Raw genomic sequence first — 16110 nt, 5'->3', positions numbered from 1 at the left:
TTGAGACACTGATAATGATGATGGTATGTGTACTGATGTATTACTAAATTTTACTAGATACCTATATAGAGTGCTCTTAATGTGGTACTATTTCTGTTAATAAAGTGAGAGTCCTATTTCTTTGGCGACATTATCAACATGATTTGCAGATTAGAACAACAAAGTTTATTTGTTAATTTTGTTGATACTGGATTAACGCATGGTGACAACTCAGACGTATTTTAACGTATAGTACTTCCCTGTTACGTTATTCACGCTTACAAGAAGAGGTTCCCAGCGGTGCGATCGACGTTTTGAAACTATCTGCTCGGTGATGTATGTTAAGATCCCATATATCATTCACAGCAGTTATTCTCCCGTCTGGGCCCTGATTTGTGAGCAATTGACGAAAAAAATTCGTGATTTTGTGCGATACTCAAGTGCGTTAAAAAAGTTGGCTGTAAGTAGTCTGGTTGCGTGGTGTAATGGATAGGATAACAGCTTTGCATGCTGGAGGTTGTGAGTTCGAATTTCAGCAACTGTAGTAAGCTTTTTTTATTTTGAAATCTTTATCGAAAGGACTATTTTTATTCAGTTAATTGATTTAAATCTAATTTTTTAATTCCATTCCTTTGTCGCATAATTTTAATAATTTCTTCATTTGCTTTCATTTTTCCTTCCGTCATTCTTTCTCCACTTGAAATCTTTGTTCATTTGTTTTTAATTGCTTTTATGTATGTAAATCTACAATTATATTCTAGTCTCTGTTTCAGCCCTCCTTTGATTCCTATTGATTGAACTAGCTTGACTCCAAGAACGAAGTCGAAACCCTGGAAATGAAACTTTCGTTATTCAAAATTCGCTCTAATGCTGATTTTTAGTGCTATGTTCACTTCTAAAATCTGTTGCCTTTTAACTATTTTCATCACGCTCCTTTGCGCAAATTGACATTTGAAGTGGCCCCACTAGGAGGGTCTAGAAACCTCCAATGCGAGACCACACCGTTAGCTGTTCGAAAACAGTTCAGCGGACTATGCATACCTCGTATGTTGTCAAGAAGGAGATGTTACTTTTCGAGAACATGACCCCTCCAACTTACTTTCGCGCATAGATTCACCAATCATTAGTTGTTAATCTGTACACTGCAGTCAGAGAATTAACGAGTTTTTTTTTGTAATTAGGGTGGTTGAAGAATAACCGAAATAATGCACCTATATTTCTCCTACTGTTATGAAGTCCTGATTTCTGCTGTAAATAGTAATTTTGTAACAAGCAATAATGGCGATATGCAATATTGAAACCAGCGGTACACACTGATTACGCCTAACGCTCTTGGCACGGTCCTGCCCAGTTGTTGCAGTTTTCGAACCGAAGACTGGGTCGATGCAGTTCTCTGTGCTTGTCTATCCTGTGTACAGCTTTTTGCATCTGTTCGAACCTGCTTACTGCATTCAAGTCTTGATCTTTCTCTGAAATCATTGCTGTCCACGTTGCCCTCCGTTATATTAACTATTTGTCGCTGCTTCAGGATGTTTTGTATCGGCCACCCCATTCATTTAGTCATGTTGTGCCATAAACCTCCTTTCTTCCCAATTCGACCAATGCCTCTTATCGTTTCTGGATTCACTCATGTAATCGTGAGCATTATTTTATGTACTACGTATCGCCACGTTTGACATCTATAAAGGCCCCCGTACGCGATCAAACTTATTTGTCAAATATACTCTTATCTGTCCACGGATTTGTCAAACAAACCGTATACGATCCAACGAGTTTGTCAGTTTAATCTCAGTTCGTGCATGCTGTAACTTGATTCTAGTATGGATGTGTGTGATGTCCTTAGGTTAGTTAGGTTTAAGTAGTTCTAAGTTCTAGGGGACTGATGACCATAGATGTTAAGTCCCATAGTGCTCAGAGCCCCCTTGATTCTAGTAGGAGTGCCTACAAATGCAGGTAAAGCATTTCTAGCAAAGACGAAGAACCAAGAGACTTGAAACGTTCTAATAACGTATTTAGAATTACTTCCCACTCACATTAAAAACAAGTATGCGAAAATTTATTGTATTCTACTTGGTCCTCTGTATTACTAAAATACCGCAACGTTGGAACATAAAGTCTACACTGTCCGGAGAACTTCATTTTTTTTTTTTTTTTTTTTTTTTTTTTTGCTCTCTTGCTTGTATGTTAAGTGTAGAATATTGATTTCCTTCATAAGCTCTTCCTTCTTAGTGTACGGCAGGGAAAGACCCGACACCTTCACCATTTACGTAATTGCCGGCCCTGCGTTGTTATGCTTGATCGTAGTTACCATAGTTTTGGAAACTCACGATACAGTGAGACAAATTGTAATGAAACACTTTTCCGGTAAACATATACGACGAAACATCATCTTAAACAACGTCCGCTATCTTGTCAAATTTTCCGCCAGCCAAAATTTATCTCAAACACTCTCTATGTTTGGCAAACATAATAGAGTCTGGCGAATTATTTAATCGTGTACGAGGTCCTTAAGACTTCTTTCCAGAGAGAGGTTAGCAGGAAAGAACTTATCACTCAAATTCATATTCGACCTCAACATATTTATCGTTTTCAGGACTATTGCCAGTCTAATCTTTATATCTGTTTGTTTCTGCCCTTGTCAGTTTTTTTATGTTTCATTTACTAATCTTATTCCCCTCTGCATCACCTGATTACATTTCACGTCACTGCCCTGCCTGTCTGCTCAGACACGGATATCCACGGAAATGTCGACTTCGCGGAAAAAAACCTGGGGCAATGCGAATGTGTACCGTAATAATTACTTTGTATTTAAAAGTTGAAGGACAGTGACTATATTGTGTTTTTCTTTTAGTATTTTTGCATTGCATGCGGTCGATAATAATGATCATTATCATGTAATTATTATCACCAGTTCGGGATGGAGTGCTGCTAATAATGGATGGAATGCACAGTATCCTGGAGGTGGTAGATGCATTGTTGACACACGAGAGAGATAGAGATGGCGAAATGACGATATTCTTGGCCATCTACACGTTTGCACGTGCATCTTGCGTCCGCCACACTAGTACCGGCTGCCTTACGCCTCAGTCGTTCCTGTTTCATTCGTAGTAACAGGTTGTCACTTCTACAGTTACCGAAATCTGCCACACAGCGAAATGAAGGCTGTTCTAGGGCACTCCATTCATCAGAACCTTCGCTCTGTGTTGTATATCATGTTTATCACATACGGCTTAAGTAATGTTAGGTATAAAATCGGCGAAAATAACTACATTTCTCGTAAATACACTTAAAAGTATGATATGAAGTGCGCATTACAGTGAGAAGTGTAGGCGTTAACGTGATTTAGAAGACGGTGGAGTGAAGTACATTTCACAAACGAACCGTACGTCTAACGTCTAACGTCTAACAATATGCAAGATGTAAAGACAACATACAACACAACTTCAATTGACACCTCACTGTCAAAGAAATATTTTTAAAAAAATATGACAAGAGGTTTTAACTTCAAGAACGCGTCAAGAGTTTGACAGGCTATCTGTATTACTAGATGGCTAACCCTAGCCACGGTCCCAGTTGCAGACTGCCTATCTAACAGCTTGTTTCTTACAGCTATTAACTGAATGTAAAAATGTAAAATGCTGTCATAAGGCACTAATTAAGAGGTATAATCTCATGTTAAGGGTTTAACAACAAGAGTTACAGTTAGAAACCGTGCAGCGTAACTCGGGGCACGCAGCTTACCCAAATTGTATTCGGCCAGTATTTGTAGAGACCACTTAACGACTTCCAACATAATTTCGAACTGAAAGGAAAAGTTTATGACTTACTAAATTTTCTTTGCAGGACGTTCTAATTTATTAATTATTCGCCACTAACGCTGTACGCAACGTATTTTGCTGACAGTATGCACATGTACCACCGAATGCACGTGCAAAATTATATCATTTTACGACACACACTTCAGGAAATATGGCGCCGTAGACATAGAGAGTATGGAAAAATAGCTTTTGTTTGAAACTGGGCACAAATTACCCACGCGATTGTCATCCGGTGGTCGATAACGAAAGCACTAAGCTACTCCGAACAAACTTTAAACATAATTTCAAACCCTTTCTAAACTTTTCTCGCCTGTATGTCTAACACAAAATATGTAGCACACAAATCATTTGTAACGTAATCAGGCGTTTGAAGCCGTTTTGTATACGGAAGTTTGATTCTTTAAAGAATTCAAGAGGGTGACGGGGTTATTGGTATCGTATAGTCTACGGAAAGTAAATTATGTGATCCAACTTCAGGCTAGGCGCAAGCCCGTCTTCAGAGTACAGATAGGGATGAAGTACTTGTTTTGCAAATCAAACTGCCTTTTCCTGCTGCTAGTTACTTTATTTATCCCATACACGTTTCGCCTTCTCCTGTTCTAAGGCGTCATCAGTGGAATCTATAACGGTACAGTTTTGTTACTTATAGATTATCAAACAGTTCACTTCCCGATTTTTTGTAAAAAAGTTACAAAAAATCGCGAAGTGAACTGTTTAATAATCTATAACTAAGACCTGAGTCGAAACAAGGCCCCCGGAGTAGACAACATTCCATTACAACTACTGACAGCCTTGGGAGAGCCAGTCCTGACAAAACTCTACCATCTGGTGAGCAAGATGTATGAGACAGGCGAAATACCCTCAGACTTCAAGAAGAATATAATAATTCCAATCCCAAAGAAAGCAGGTGTTGACAGATGTGAAAATTACCGAACTATCAGTTTAATAAGTCACAGCTGCAAAATACTAACGCGAATTCGTTACAGACGAATGGAAAAACTGATAGAAGCCGACCTCGGGGAAGATCAGTTTGGATTCCGTAGAAATGTTGGAACACGTGAGGCAATCTGACCGTACGACTTATCTTAGGAGAAAGATTAAGGAAAGGCAAACCTACGTTTCTAGCATTTGTAGACTTAGAGAAAGCTATTGACAATGTTGATTGGAATACTATCTTTCAAATTCTGAAGGTGGTATGGGTAAAATACAGGAAGCGAAAGGCTATTTACAATTTGTACAGAAAGCAGATGGCAGTTATAAGAGTCGAGGGGTATGAAAGGGCAGCAGCAGTTGGGAAGGGAGTGAGACAGGGGTGTAGCCTCTCCCCGATGTTATTCAACCTGTATATTGAGCAAGCAGTGAAGGAAACAAAAGAAAAATTCGGAGTAGGTATTAAAATCCATGGAGAAGAAATAAAAACTTTGAGGTTCGCGGATGACATTGTAATTCTGTCAGAGACAGCAAAGGACTTGGAAGAGCAGTTGAACGGAATGGACAGTGTCATGAAAGGAGGGTATAAGATGAACATCAACAAAAGCAAAACGAGGATAATGGAATGTAGTCAAGTTAACTAGGGTGATGCTGAGGGAATTAGATTAGGAAATGAGACACTTAAAGTAGTAAAGGAGTTTTGCTATTTGGGGAGCAAAATAACTGATGATGGTCGAAGTAGAGAGGGTATAAAATGTAGACTGGCGATGGCAAGGAAAGCGTTTCTGAAGAAGAGAAATTTGTTAACATCGAGTATAGCTTTAAATGTCAGGAAGTCGTTTCTGAAAGTATTTGTATGGAGTGTAGCCATGTATGGAAGTGAAACGTGGACGATAAATAGTTTAGACAAGAAGAGAATATAAGCTTTCGAAATGTGGTGCTACAGAAGATTGCTGAAAATTAGATGGGTGGATCACATAACTAATGAGGAGGTATTGAATAGAATTGGGGAGAATCGGAGCTTGTGGCACAGCTTGACTAGAAGAAGGGATCGGTTGGTAGGACATGTTCTGAGACATCGAGGGATCACCAGTTTAGTACTGGAGGGCAGCATGGAGGGTAAAAATCGTAGAGGGAGGCCAAGAGATTAATATACTAAGCAGATTGAGAAGGATGTAGGCTGCAATAGGTACTGGGAGATGAAGAAGCTTGCACAGGATAGAGTAGCATGGAGAGCTGCATCAAACCAGTCTCAGGTCTGAGGACCACAACAACAACAACTAACAAAACTGTATCGTTATGGATTCCTTAGAAGAGGAGAAGGTGAAACGCGTATGGGATAAATAAAGTAACTAGCAGCATGAAAAGGCAGTCTGATTTGGAGAACAAGTGTTTATATGCTTGCTGCGGAGGATGGCCACACAAGCAAACTTGTTACGGACGAAGTAGTTTGCAAAGTTTTAATATTCTCATGTGCGGATAAAAATACTTGCAAATGCGGGTAAGGGGGGTAACAGATGACGTTTTTCTTATCTATCCCCCCCTCTTCACAGTTCTCTTTGCTGCCCGCGATAAACAATTCGCCGAATGAATTGCGTGCTGCGTTATCTTTTGGGGGGAACCTTTGTAAACGTGGGTGCCTGTTAGTGTTGAGAACGAATGGCGGTGCAGCTGAAGAGGGTGTGTGTGGTGTTGCAGCTGAAGCGGCAGGCGATGGAGTCGGAGGCGACGCGGCGCGGACTGGAGCGCGCGCGCCAGGAGGTGGTGCGGCAGGTGACGGCCATCGCCGCCGAGAAGGACAGCCTCGAGAGGGAGGTGCGTCTAGCCGCCGCTGCGACTGCTCCCCACAGCCAGGCCCAAGCGCTGGGCTCGCCAGTACGTCACGCCACGAGTGCACGGACACTTGCACGTCCAACCGCTTCCCCTGCCCAGACCCGTATGCGTCACTTCTCCTCCTTCCACCCCGACTGTCTGCATCTCTGTCGCTGCTTTCCCCTGTGGTCTCCGGTCAATGTGTGATGTTCTTAAAGTTGGAAACGTTTTCTGCACACAGCCATTTTTAATTGTTTCGTCTTCCATCTTCTGTAGCATCTGTGACGCAAACTTTCTTCTGTTTATGTGCCATTAGTCACAAGAAATACAGGGTTTGGACAAAAATATGGAAACACTGTGGGACATGCACGCTCGAACGTGAATGCCGGCACCAGCCGAAACTGCAGCTTGCGTCGTGGCGACTGACCGCGAGTAGCTCCCGAGCGGTGTTCTCGGTACGTTGCGAGTATCGGTCGTGGTCCGAACAGTGTTGTGTGTCGTCGTGAGTGGATTGTGTGTGATCTGAGTAAATTCGAAAGTGGAAAAATTCTTCGTGCTTGTACGGTGGGTGCTTCGTAACCGAGGTAGCCGAAGTGTTTTGTGTTTCGGGAGGTACCAAATTGAAAGCTTACACCGCATACGGGGAAGCTGGAAACGTATCGTCCAGTAAGTCACAATGTGGACGAAATTGTGTGTCGAATGATCGTGACAGATGGTCGTTGCAGAGAATTGTGATGAAAAATAAGGGGACGACAGCTGCAGAAGTCCCTGCAGAACTGAATGTCACACTCGCAAACTCTGTCAGCACCACAACGTGAAGGGCGCTCCAGAAGGTGGGAATTGCAGGGCAAGCTGAAATTAGAAAACCACACGTCAGTGGTGCAAATTCTCCTAACAGGAAAACATCATTTGGCAGGACGAATTTCCAACTTCCGGCCAAGTTTACGTCCCGAGACTGAAACGTGGCAGTTGTTCGGTGACGATTTGGGCAGACGTATCGTGCTATTCCTCGGTCCCTGTGGGTACTCTGCAACATCGCGTTACTTCCGAGGGTTATGTGACCGTTTTGGCTGATCGGGTCCAGTCCGTGGTATAGTGATTGTTTACCAGTGGCGATACTGTGTTCCGAGATGACAGAGGCGCTGTTCACACTGCTCACATCATCCGGGACTGTTTTTGTGAGTACGGGAATGAACTGTTGCATCTCCCTTGGCCACCACAGTCACCAGATCTCAATATTATTGAGCTTTTGTGACCTACCGTGGAAGCGAAGGTGCGTGAACACTACCTGTATCCATAATCGTTACAACTTCCTACTCTCTCACAGGAAGAATGGAACAGATTAACTTGAATACTGTATAGGACCTGTATCCATTCATTCTGAGATGGTTGGAAGGTGTTTTGAGTGCCAACAATTGTACTCCACTGTACTATGCGTGATAGTGTGTTGTGGTTTTGGTGTTTCCATATTTTATCCAACCCCTGCATTTTTCCTTGGAAGCTGTTACTACGTGTTCAAAACTTCTTACTTCCACCTTCCATTGATTTATAGGTTTCATATATCCTTGCACAGTCAACATGAGCTCTGTCCATTGTTGTTTTAGGTAGTGCTATAATCTAGTCCTCTAGGGCTATATAATGGACGAAAGCAGTTGTAAGGTGATGAGGAATGCAGCCGACATGTACAGAGAGTAGCCCTTGGCTCCTGATGGTCTTGTGATTTGCCAGGTATCAAGAAATGAATGTTGGTGGACAATGGTCCTCGAAGGGTTTAGGGTAGAGTTTTATTGTGGCACTGTAACAAAGCAGGCATTACAAGTGTGTGTCCCAACACTGGAGAAGACTGTCTGTCTTGGTGTTGAAATGTTGGTAGCTCATATGAGCTATAAGGAAAAGCTGTAAGGCAAATTGACTGCCACTCCAAGAGTGCTTCAGTCTTGGGAGGTGAACAACTATCATTATACCAAATACTTTCATATTGATAATTTTTTACTCGATACTTTCACTCACCTCATTCCTTTATGTAAGTTTCATATAAAATGACCCTAGTAATTATTTATTCAATTTTTATTATTTACCAAAATCTTGGCCATATGACTCAGGTTCAACACATTCAACAATTGAATGCATAAGCACCAGTGGCCAACAATTGAATGAGTGGTTTTCATGCAAGCAACAAAGTGAGCGTACAAAAACATTTGTGATGCTTCACCAATCTGGGCAAAATTTTGTTTGCAGTTTGTTCACACTGAGTCCACCTTTTTTCATGATTCGACTTACTTGTTTGTTTTTCTGTTGCTGTTTAAAATAGCTTGAGAGAGAAAATTAATGAGCAGACAAAAAGACACCTAACAGTAGTGGAACTTGCCAGTATTTTGATAAACTGGATTATAGCGAAGTGGGGTGTTAAATCTGTTTAACATAATTTAAGCTCTTCGTGACATTCTTCAAACACAAAAAAGCATTTAAGAAAACACTCCATCACAACAGCAAGGTAAAATAATTTGCCTAACAATGTAATAAGAGAGTGAATAGGGAATTACATACTTTTTGGTATAAAGCTTCAAATTTTAAAAAATTGTTATGTACAATGGAATAAAAACATTACTTAGTTTAAGCATTTATCATCTATTTAAAACTCTGTTTAGATAGATTTTAAAAACATAGATGGATGGACTGAAGATACTTTCATGAGCACAGTTTTTCCTCACAGTATTACATGTGGGTAAAAAGTATAGTCCTTTCGTCTGACATGGTGTCCCTAGGTGAGATGACACAGTTGTTAAGATATTTGGGAGAAATGAATTTTATATCCCCACCTGATCATCCCATTTAGATTTTTTCATGTTCAGTTCTACATAAAGTACAGTGCAGAAACTTAAACACTGTAGTAAGACATGACTGTTCAGGAACGAGAACTTGACCACCACAGGAATGAGGAATGTTTTTAGGGACCAGGCCCCAGTTCCCTCTTGCAGGGCTGGCAGTCGATTTGTGCTTCTACAAAGCCCCATCTGACGCATGGTCTTCGCAATTCTGGATAACTCTCTTTACTCATTTCAAAATAGGAAATGCAAGGGTGTGCTGAAAAGTAATGCCTCCAAATTTTTGTGTGCAAACCGTTAAAGCTTTTTAAATAAAACAAACTTTATCATCATCCTGCGCCCGTGCTCTTAATGTCCAGATATTTATTTCTCAACACAGCCACCCTGGCAATGAACACATTTCTCTGAATGAGAGACCAATTGGTTGATACCATCACTGTAGAATGTATGACTTTGTTTACACAGCTGCAACCTCACCTCTGCTTGCGCTGCTCCTTCAGTATAAGAATGAAGGCCTTGAATGTGTACAAATTGGACCAGTGCAGGACTGTATGGATGATGATGATGATGATGATGATGATGATGATGATGATGATGATCCCAAGGGTTGGACTGTTACAGGTGTCGCAGAGTTGATGTGTGCTGTGCCAATGTCATACTGAAGGAGAGTGTACTCCATGTGTGGACTAACTCTTCAAATTCATGCTTTCAGTTTTTTTTAGGATCTTACAGTATCTTACAGAGTTTATGGTGGTTTCTTTAGGCACAAATTCCAAATGTGCTACACCTTGAACATCCTATAAAACTGTGAGCATGACTTTACCTGCTGATGGCATGATCTTGAACTTTTGTGCCAGTGGTGTTATTTTGTGGTGGAACTCCATTGATGACCTCCTTGTGTTTTGGTTTGAAATAGTGAACCCAGCTTTCATCACCTGTCTCATTGTTGCTGAGGAATCAATCGTCCTCATGCTTAAAACGCAAAAGAAATTGTTGACAGGTGTCCAGTCTCTTCTGTTTCAGTTGGGGGCACTTTTCTGCAGTTATAAAATCAATTACAGAACAATGTTTCTCACACACAAACATAATTAAATTACACACCGCCCTGTAACATGCTACAGTTCAGAGCCTTCTACTAGCAGAGGGTTGCAACTTGCATCAGCAAAGCAGGAAAGTAGTTGGATTAATATGCTTGAAATGTAACACGTCAACAAATAACTAAAAAAAAATTCGGTGTTAACGTCACGTCTGACAGACATGTCATCATCAGCAGTATCACATGTCCTCACTCTGTGAGACACAGTGGAATTTAATCCAGGACATTGGCAATAAGCCTGCTGGTCAAGAACTTTACGCCACAATCTCTCCTCCCATTTCTGGCCAAATAATAGCTATGAAAATTTCTTTCACCACCAGGATTTAACCTGGCCACCTCCATGTTTTACACAATTTTGCAACGGTACAAGTGTATGTATGTGGGTTTCATTTGACAGATGGTAATGTTCTACCATATAGCACACCTGAGACATGACGACTTCTCGTGCTTAAAGTGTCCAGCTCACTCTTCGGAGTTAAATCCGGTTGAACATACATGGGATGCTCTAGGTCAGAGAACAGTCTGGACACCACCAGCACAGACGGTTGCTGATATCCAGAATTGCTTGTCCAATAATGGGGAGCATTACCACAAACTATGCTGGATTCCTTATCCACAGTATGGGAACCTCTTTTGTATGCTGCTTTGTCACACAAGGTCGTCACACTTTTTACAGTAATGACTTTCGTACAGCAACAGCAGTGAGATGACACATACTGTATATTGCATCACAGTCCATAGCCAGCTTTCCAGTATACCTTGCTTCTCATCATTCTGTTTGTGTTACATTGTTGGCATGCCCCACATTATTGCAGTGCCTCAGTTACCTTGTGCATATGGACCTGAGTCCAGGCATCTGGATATATGCTGACAAAACATTGAATCTGGAGCAGCTTAAAGTGGAACATCACAGTTACACCAGATAAACCATAAGGTCATTACACGCACCTGGGTATGTCACAAGTACTAATCACTGATGAGTGGATGGGGTGTGGATAAGTTCAAGTACTCGAGCTCACAAGACAAAGCAAGGGGTCAAGGATAGAAGGTGGCTCATAGCAACGTATGGCTAGCAAATTCTATGAAATTTTGCTGCTGCCGGGGGATCTTTGGAGAACTCTAGGACAAGGTCATCCATGAGCAACTACAGCCAGAGAAGAACATAACCTCTTGCCCAAAGCCTATGAACCCAATGATATGTATTCTGTGGTTAATAAAACACATATGAGAATAGCAGGGTGGCTTTCAAATATACAGGGTGGGGCCTAAAATCTTTGTACAGTTATTGATATTTAACTGTAGAAGTTACAGATTTGTGGTTTGTGACAAGTGAAAGAATAAACCATCAAGTTTGTTTGCATATCTCTGTCGCAGGTAGAAGCTGATTAGAGAGCTCTACAATCACTATTGTAAAATTGCATCACATGTGGAGAAGGTGCAGTGTGTGATGAGACAGAATCTCTAGTTGCTGTGTTGTGAAGTTTTTGAAGATAATATGGAAGAGATTCATCTGATAGGAGTATTTTTGCCTGGTATGTGAAGTTTGAACAGACCAGCAATGTGCTGGATATTTCGCGAACAGGGCGGCCTTCAGTCGGTGAATAAGGTGTCGGAGCTGTACAACAGGCATTCTTGCACAACCCTTCCAAACCTACTCAACATACATCTCATGAATTAAGGATTCCTAGAACCACAGTGTGAATAATTCTGTGTGGCAGATTGCACCTGCATGTATATAAGGTCCTGCCAGATAAGACACACATTACAACCAGGCGATGAAACTTCTTGAACAGCTTTTCTGACTGAGATATCGGCACAAATCAACACCGGCAATAAGTATCTTCAATGAATTTGCTTTTGAGATGAGGCTGCTTTCCACAACACAGTGTGAGGGCATGGGGTTTGAAAAGTTGACTCGTTGCTATAGATCACATTAGGGATTCTCCTAAAATGAATGTTTGTGCTCTTTAATGCATAACAGTCATTGGCCATTTCTTTTTTGATAAAAAATCTGTAACAGCTAACATTTATCTGGATTTGCTAGAACCATTTGTGGAACCAAAAATGAGTGACTTGCAGCCTGATTTGATTTTGCAACAAATTGTGCACTATCACATTGGGGATTAAATGTTAGAAAATTTCTTGATGAAACATATCCTGGCAAGTCACGATCCTACTGCCTCACCAGCAAGCTCACCAGTTATAACATCTCTGGGTTTCTTTTTGTGTGGCTACATAAAGTGCAGGGTTTACACTATACAAGTACCTGATTTGGATGCATTCAGAAGGAGGATAATAAATGCTGCTGCTGGTGTTAAACAAGGAATGTTGTCAAAAGTTGGCATGAAACCAAATATCAATTGGATATTCTTCAAGCAACAGCTGGTGCACATGTTAAAGTTTATTGACATTGTAACAAAAATTTGGTGGTTCTTTTTTTCATTTGCCATAAACTACAAACTTATAAGTACTGTAGTTTTTGTAAGTATATATTGATATTACGCAAAGACTTTAGGCCCACCCTGTACTTTTGATACTTACTGTAAAATACTCTCTGTTCGAACAGGCCTTGGAAAGGCTCAGTGGTACCGACCGACTGCCATGTCGTGCTCAGTCAATAGACATCACTGAATGCAGACATGGAGGACCATGTGGTCAGCACACCACTCTTCCATCGTTGTCAGTTTTTGTGATCAGAGCCGCTACTTCTCAGTCAAGTAGCTCCTCAGTTGGCCTCACAAGGGCTGAGTGCGCCATGCTTGCCAACAGTGCGCAGCAGTCCAGTCTGTCGCCCATCCAAGTGCTAGCTAAGCCTAACAGTGTTTTACTTCGATGATCTGATGGGAACCAGTATTACCACAGTAGCAAGGTCTTTGAAAGACTTACTGTAGGTGTCTCTTTATTACATGTTGCAGGCAATTTCAGAGAAAGCAAAACTGCTATAACTCAGGGCAGTGAAAAAGAGACTGAAGCACTTCTGGACCTCAAATGACACATTTTGTTATCTTTTTCACAATATTATTTTTGATTCAGTTGATTAAAAATTACTTCACTCCTTTGAAAAGAGAAATATACAGAATGTTACATTTGTGTAACAAATTTATGTGACATGTTGACGAAAAGTTTGGAAGTAATATTCATGATAATATACACTATCAGACAAAAGTATTAGCAACAAAACTTGCATATTTATAAAACAGAAGACAGATTGAGCAAGATCTATGATAAAATGGAAGAAAAGTAGTTTGTTATCCAATAATAGGGTCCATCAACAATGTTTAGTTGGAGCTTAGATTAATGATAAATATTTCTGGGAAATTGTTGTGCTATAAGTATTTCTGGGACATTGTTGTGCTCAAGACATAATTAAATATACGTTTCCAACAGTAAGAAACTGCTTTGAGGCATCACATTTCCACTTTGTATATTCTTTTTTTACTCCTTTCTTTAATGCTCTTATGTTATTCCGTTGCTCATTCTCTATGTGTAACTGAATTACCTCGTCTTTCTGATACAGTTATAGTTAGTCTGTCTTTTCAGTTATAGATATAGTTCTTTTTTGAGGATTCTGATGCAGTGATTTTCAGTTCTGTGACTTATATTTCTGTTCTAGGCAGCATACTTGCATCTGCTCCACGCCATGCCCACACAGTATTCATTAGCTCCTCTGTGGTAGCTCACTTCTACAGGCGATGTCTTCTATGGCGAATTTGCGACTGTCGTATCTATTTTTATGTGTTTGTTTGCTTAAGCTGATATTAACATTACATAAGGGGAGACATGTATAATAGCCTTATCAAACACAAGCTTGTCATACCAGTAGTCTACTGTAGTAAAGTAGCTGAATGCCCATGATTTTGTGATAAGTTTTAGATGAGAGTAGTCCTTTCTACCATAGAAATATGACAAAGTAGCAGTTTAACACCTGCAAAGCATTACTAACTCCAGGTGAATGTTGCTCTTCAATACAGCCTTTTTCGTTTGATGTAGGTGTAGTTTAGCAAAAGTGATAGTTTGTACAAAATTAATTCAATTTGTATTGCTGACACTTTAATAATAATTACACCATTATCAGAAAATCAGTCATGTAAATATTCTATATCAAATGAATGTAATTTTTGAACAGAATGTGCTGTTAATTCGGAAGGAATAGGAGATTTATTTTGATTAAGTGGGTGTAAATAAATTAGTCCCACCTATGTGGCGTTCTGATTGTGAATGTGAAACTGTGTATTTCTGTATATGTTTTTCATTTTTCCTTAGTTTTCAATGGTGTCCATCAAAATGTTTTCAGCGTGTGGCAGCAAATACTTCACGTTCTTGGAAGAATGTTTGTGGGTATCTTAAATATTTTTGTTCATTAACATCTTAAGAACTCTCATGAAATGATAGCAAGGATATGATTACTTTTTTTCCTATGGGGAAGGAATGAACACCAAATGCACTGTTTACTGATCATGGGTCAGGTAATATTAAGCCCCCTTTACACTGAAGCGAACATGAGTAAACACAAGCGAATGCAAATTCACAAGCAATGCACAGGGGTTTGTTTGTGTGCACAGTTATTGACTTGTACCTGCAAATAAGCATTTACACTAGAGCAAATGGAAGAGAGAGTGTACTGTGTGTTTTGTTTTTTGGTGCTAAAATGTTGTTGTGGTGAAGTTGTGTAATCTGTATTCATTACAGTGTGATGTAGAGAAGAAACATACAACTTGGTTCATTTTGTATAGCGAGCACACAAAAATGTGTGTGTCTGAATTTTTGTGCAGGCGCAAAAGAAGTGGTGGTTTGACTCTGATTAGTGATTTGCAGCTGCAACCATCGCTTGATTTTTTCTGGATCATCATCCTCGTCCTTTTCGCCTTCTTCTAGCTGCAATTGAACTGAAGATTTCAAATCAGGACACAAAGCTTCTGTAGCAGCAGAAAGAGACAAGCACTAACAATGTGATTCTTATCAACAGGTCACAGCTATGCTAGCCTCAAAAATTTATTCGTATATCGACCACATCTGTGTTCCAAATACTTTCTAGAAGTATGTAGTGCCATATGTGAAGCACTCATGGATTCTATAAATTTAAATTCTTTAGAGGTACAGTTATTAAAAATGAGTAATATAATGTGAAACGATATGAAAGCCTAGCCACATTTTGATCGGAGTGAAAACAATTTCACACTCCATCAATTTATTTAAATTTTGTAAAATAGTAGCTAAACTGCAGTGTTAAAACAGATACCTTCAGCAATTTCTTGCCAAACATCTCTTTTTGTGTGGATCTTTAGGCTCCCACAAGCACCTGTATGATATGTACTCTTCTATCAAGAGAAGTACACCATAACTACAAAAACCACTTGCAATAAACACAAACAACAGTTCGTGTGCAAGAAACGGCACTTGTGGCGAAGTGGATGCACTGTGTCTATCATTGAAACTAGTGCTGAAGCGGAGAGGACATGAACTTCCTTTGATGTCACACTCTAAAACTGACACCCAGCGAATCACAAGAAAATACTTGTGAATGTGACCTGCGTATGACCAAACACCATGCACCAGCATTTACACATCAGAAAGAATTCTTGTTTGCTGTTAATTGTGTTCACTTCGACGTAAAGGGGGTGGGGGGGTGGGGGCTTTAGAAGTAATTTCA

At 40.2% G+C, this 16110-nt stretch overlaps 1 protein-coding gene across 1 annotated transcript in view; it reads left to right on the top strand.

Moving 5' to 3' along the window:
• The window catches only part of LOC126480799 (uncharacterized), a 747086-nt gene that overhangs the window by 706864 nt on the left and 24112 nt on the right, over positions 1-16110 (top strand). Inside the window, exon 7 of the mRNA XM_050104114.1 lies at positions 6426-6542. Within this exon, the coding sequence (XP_049960071.1) occupies positions 6426-6542 (117 nt within the window). The remainder of the gene's footprint in view (positions 1-6425; positions 6543-16110) is intronic.

Source organism: Schistocerca serialis, chromosome 5, assembly GCF_023864345.2.
Source record: "Schistocerca serialis cubense isolate TAMUIC-IGC-003099 chromosome 5, iqSchSeri2.2, whole genome shotgun sequence".
Lineage (NCBI taxonomy): Eukaryota > Metazoa > Arthropoda > Insecta > Orthoptera > Acrididae > Schistocerca > Schistocerca serialis.
Note: the sequence above shows the minus strand (reverse complement) of the source record. Positions and strands in the feature narration are given on the sequence as shown.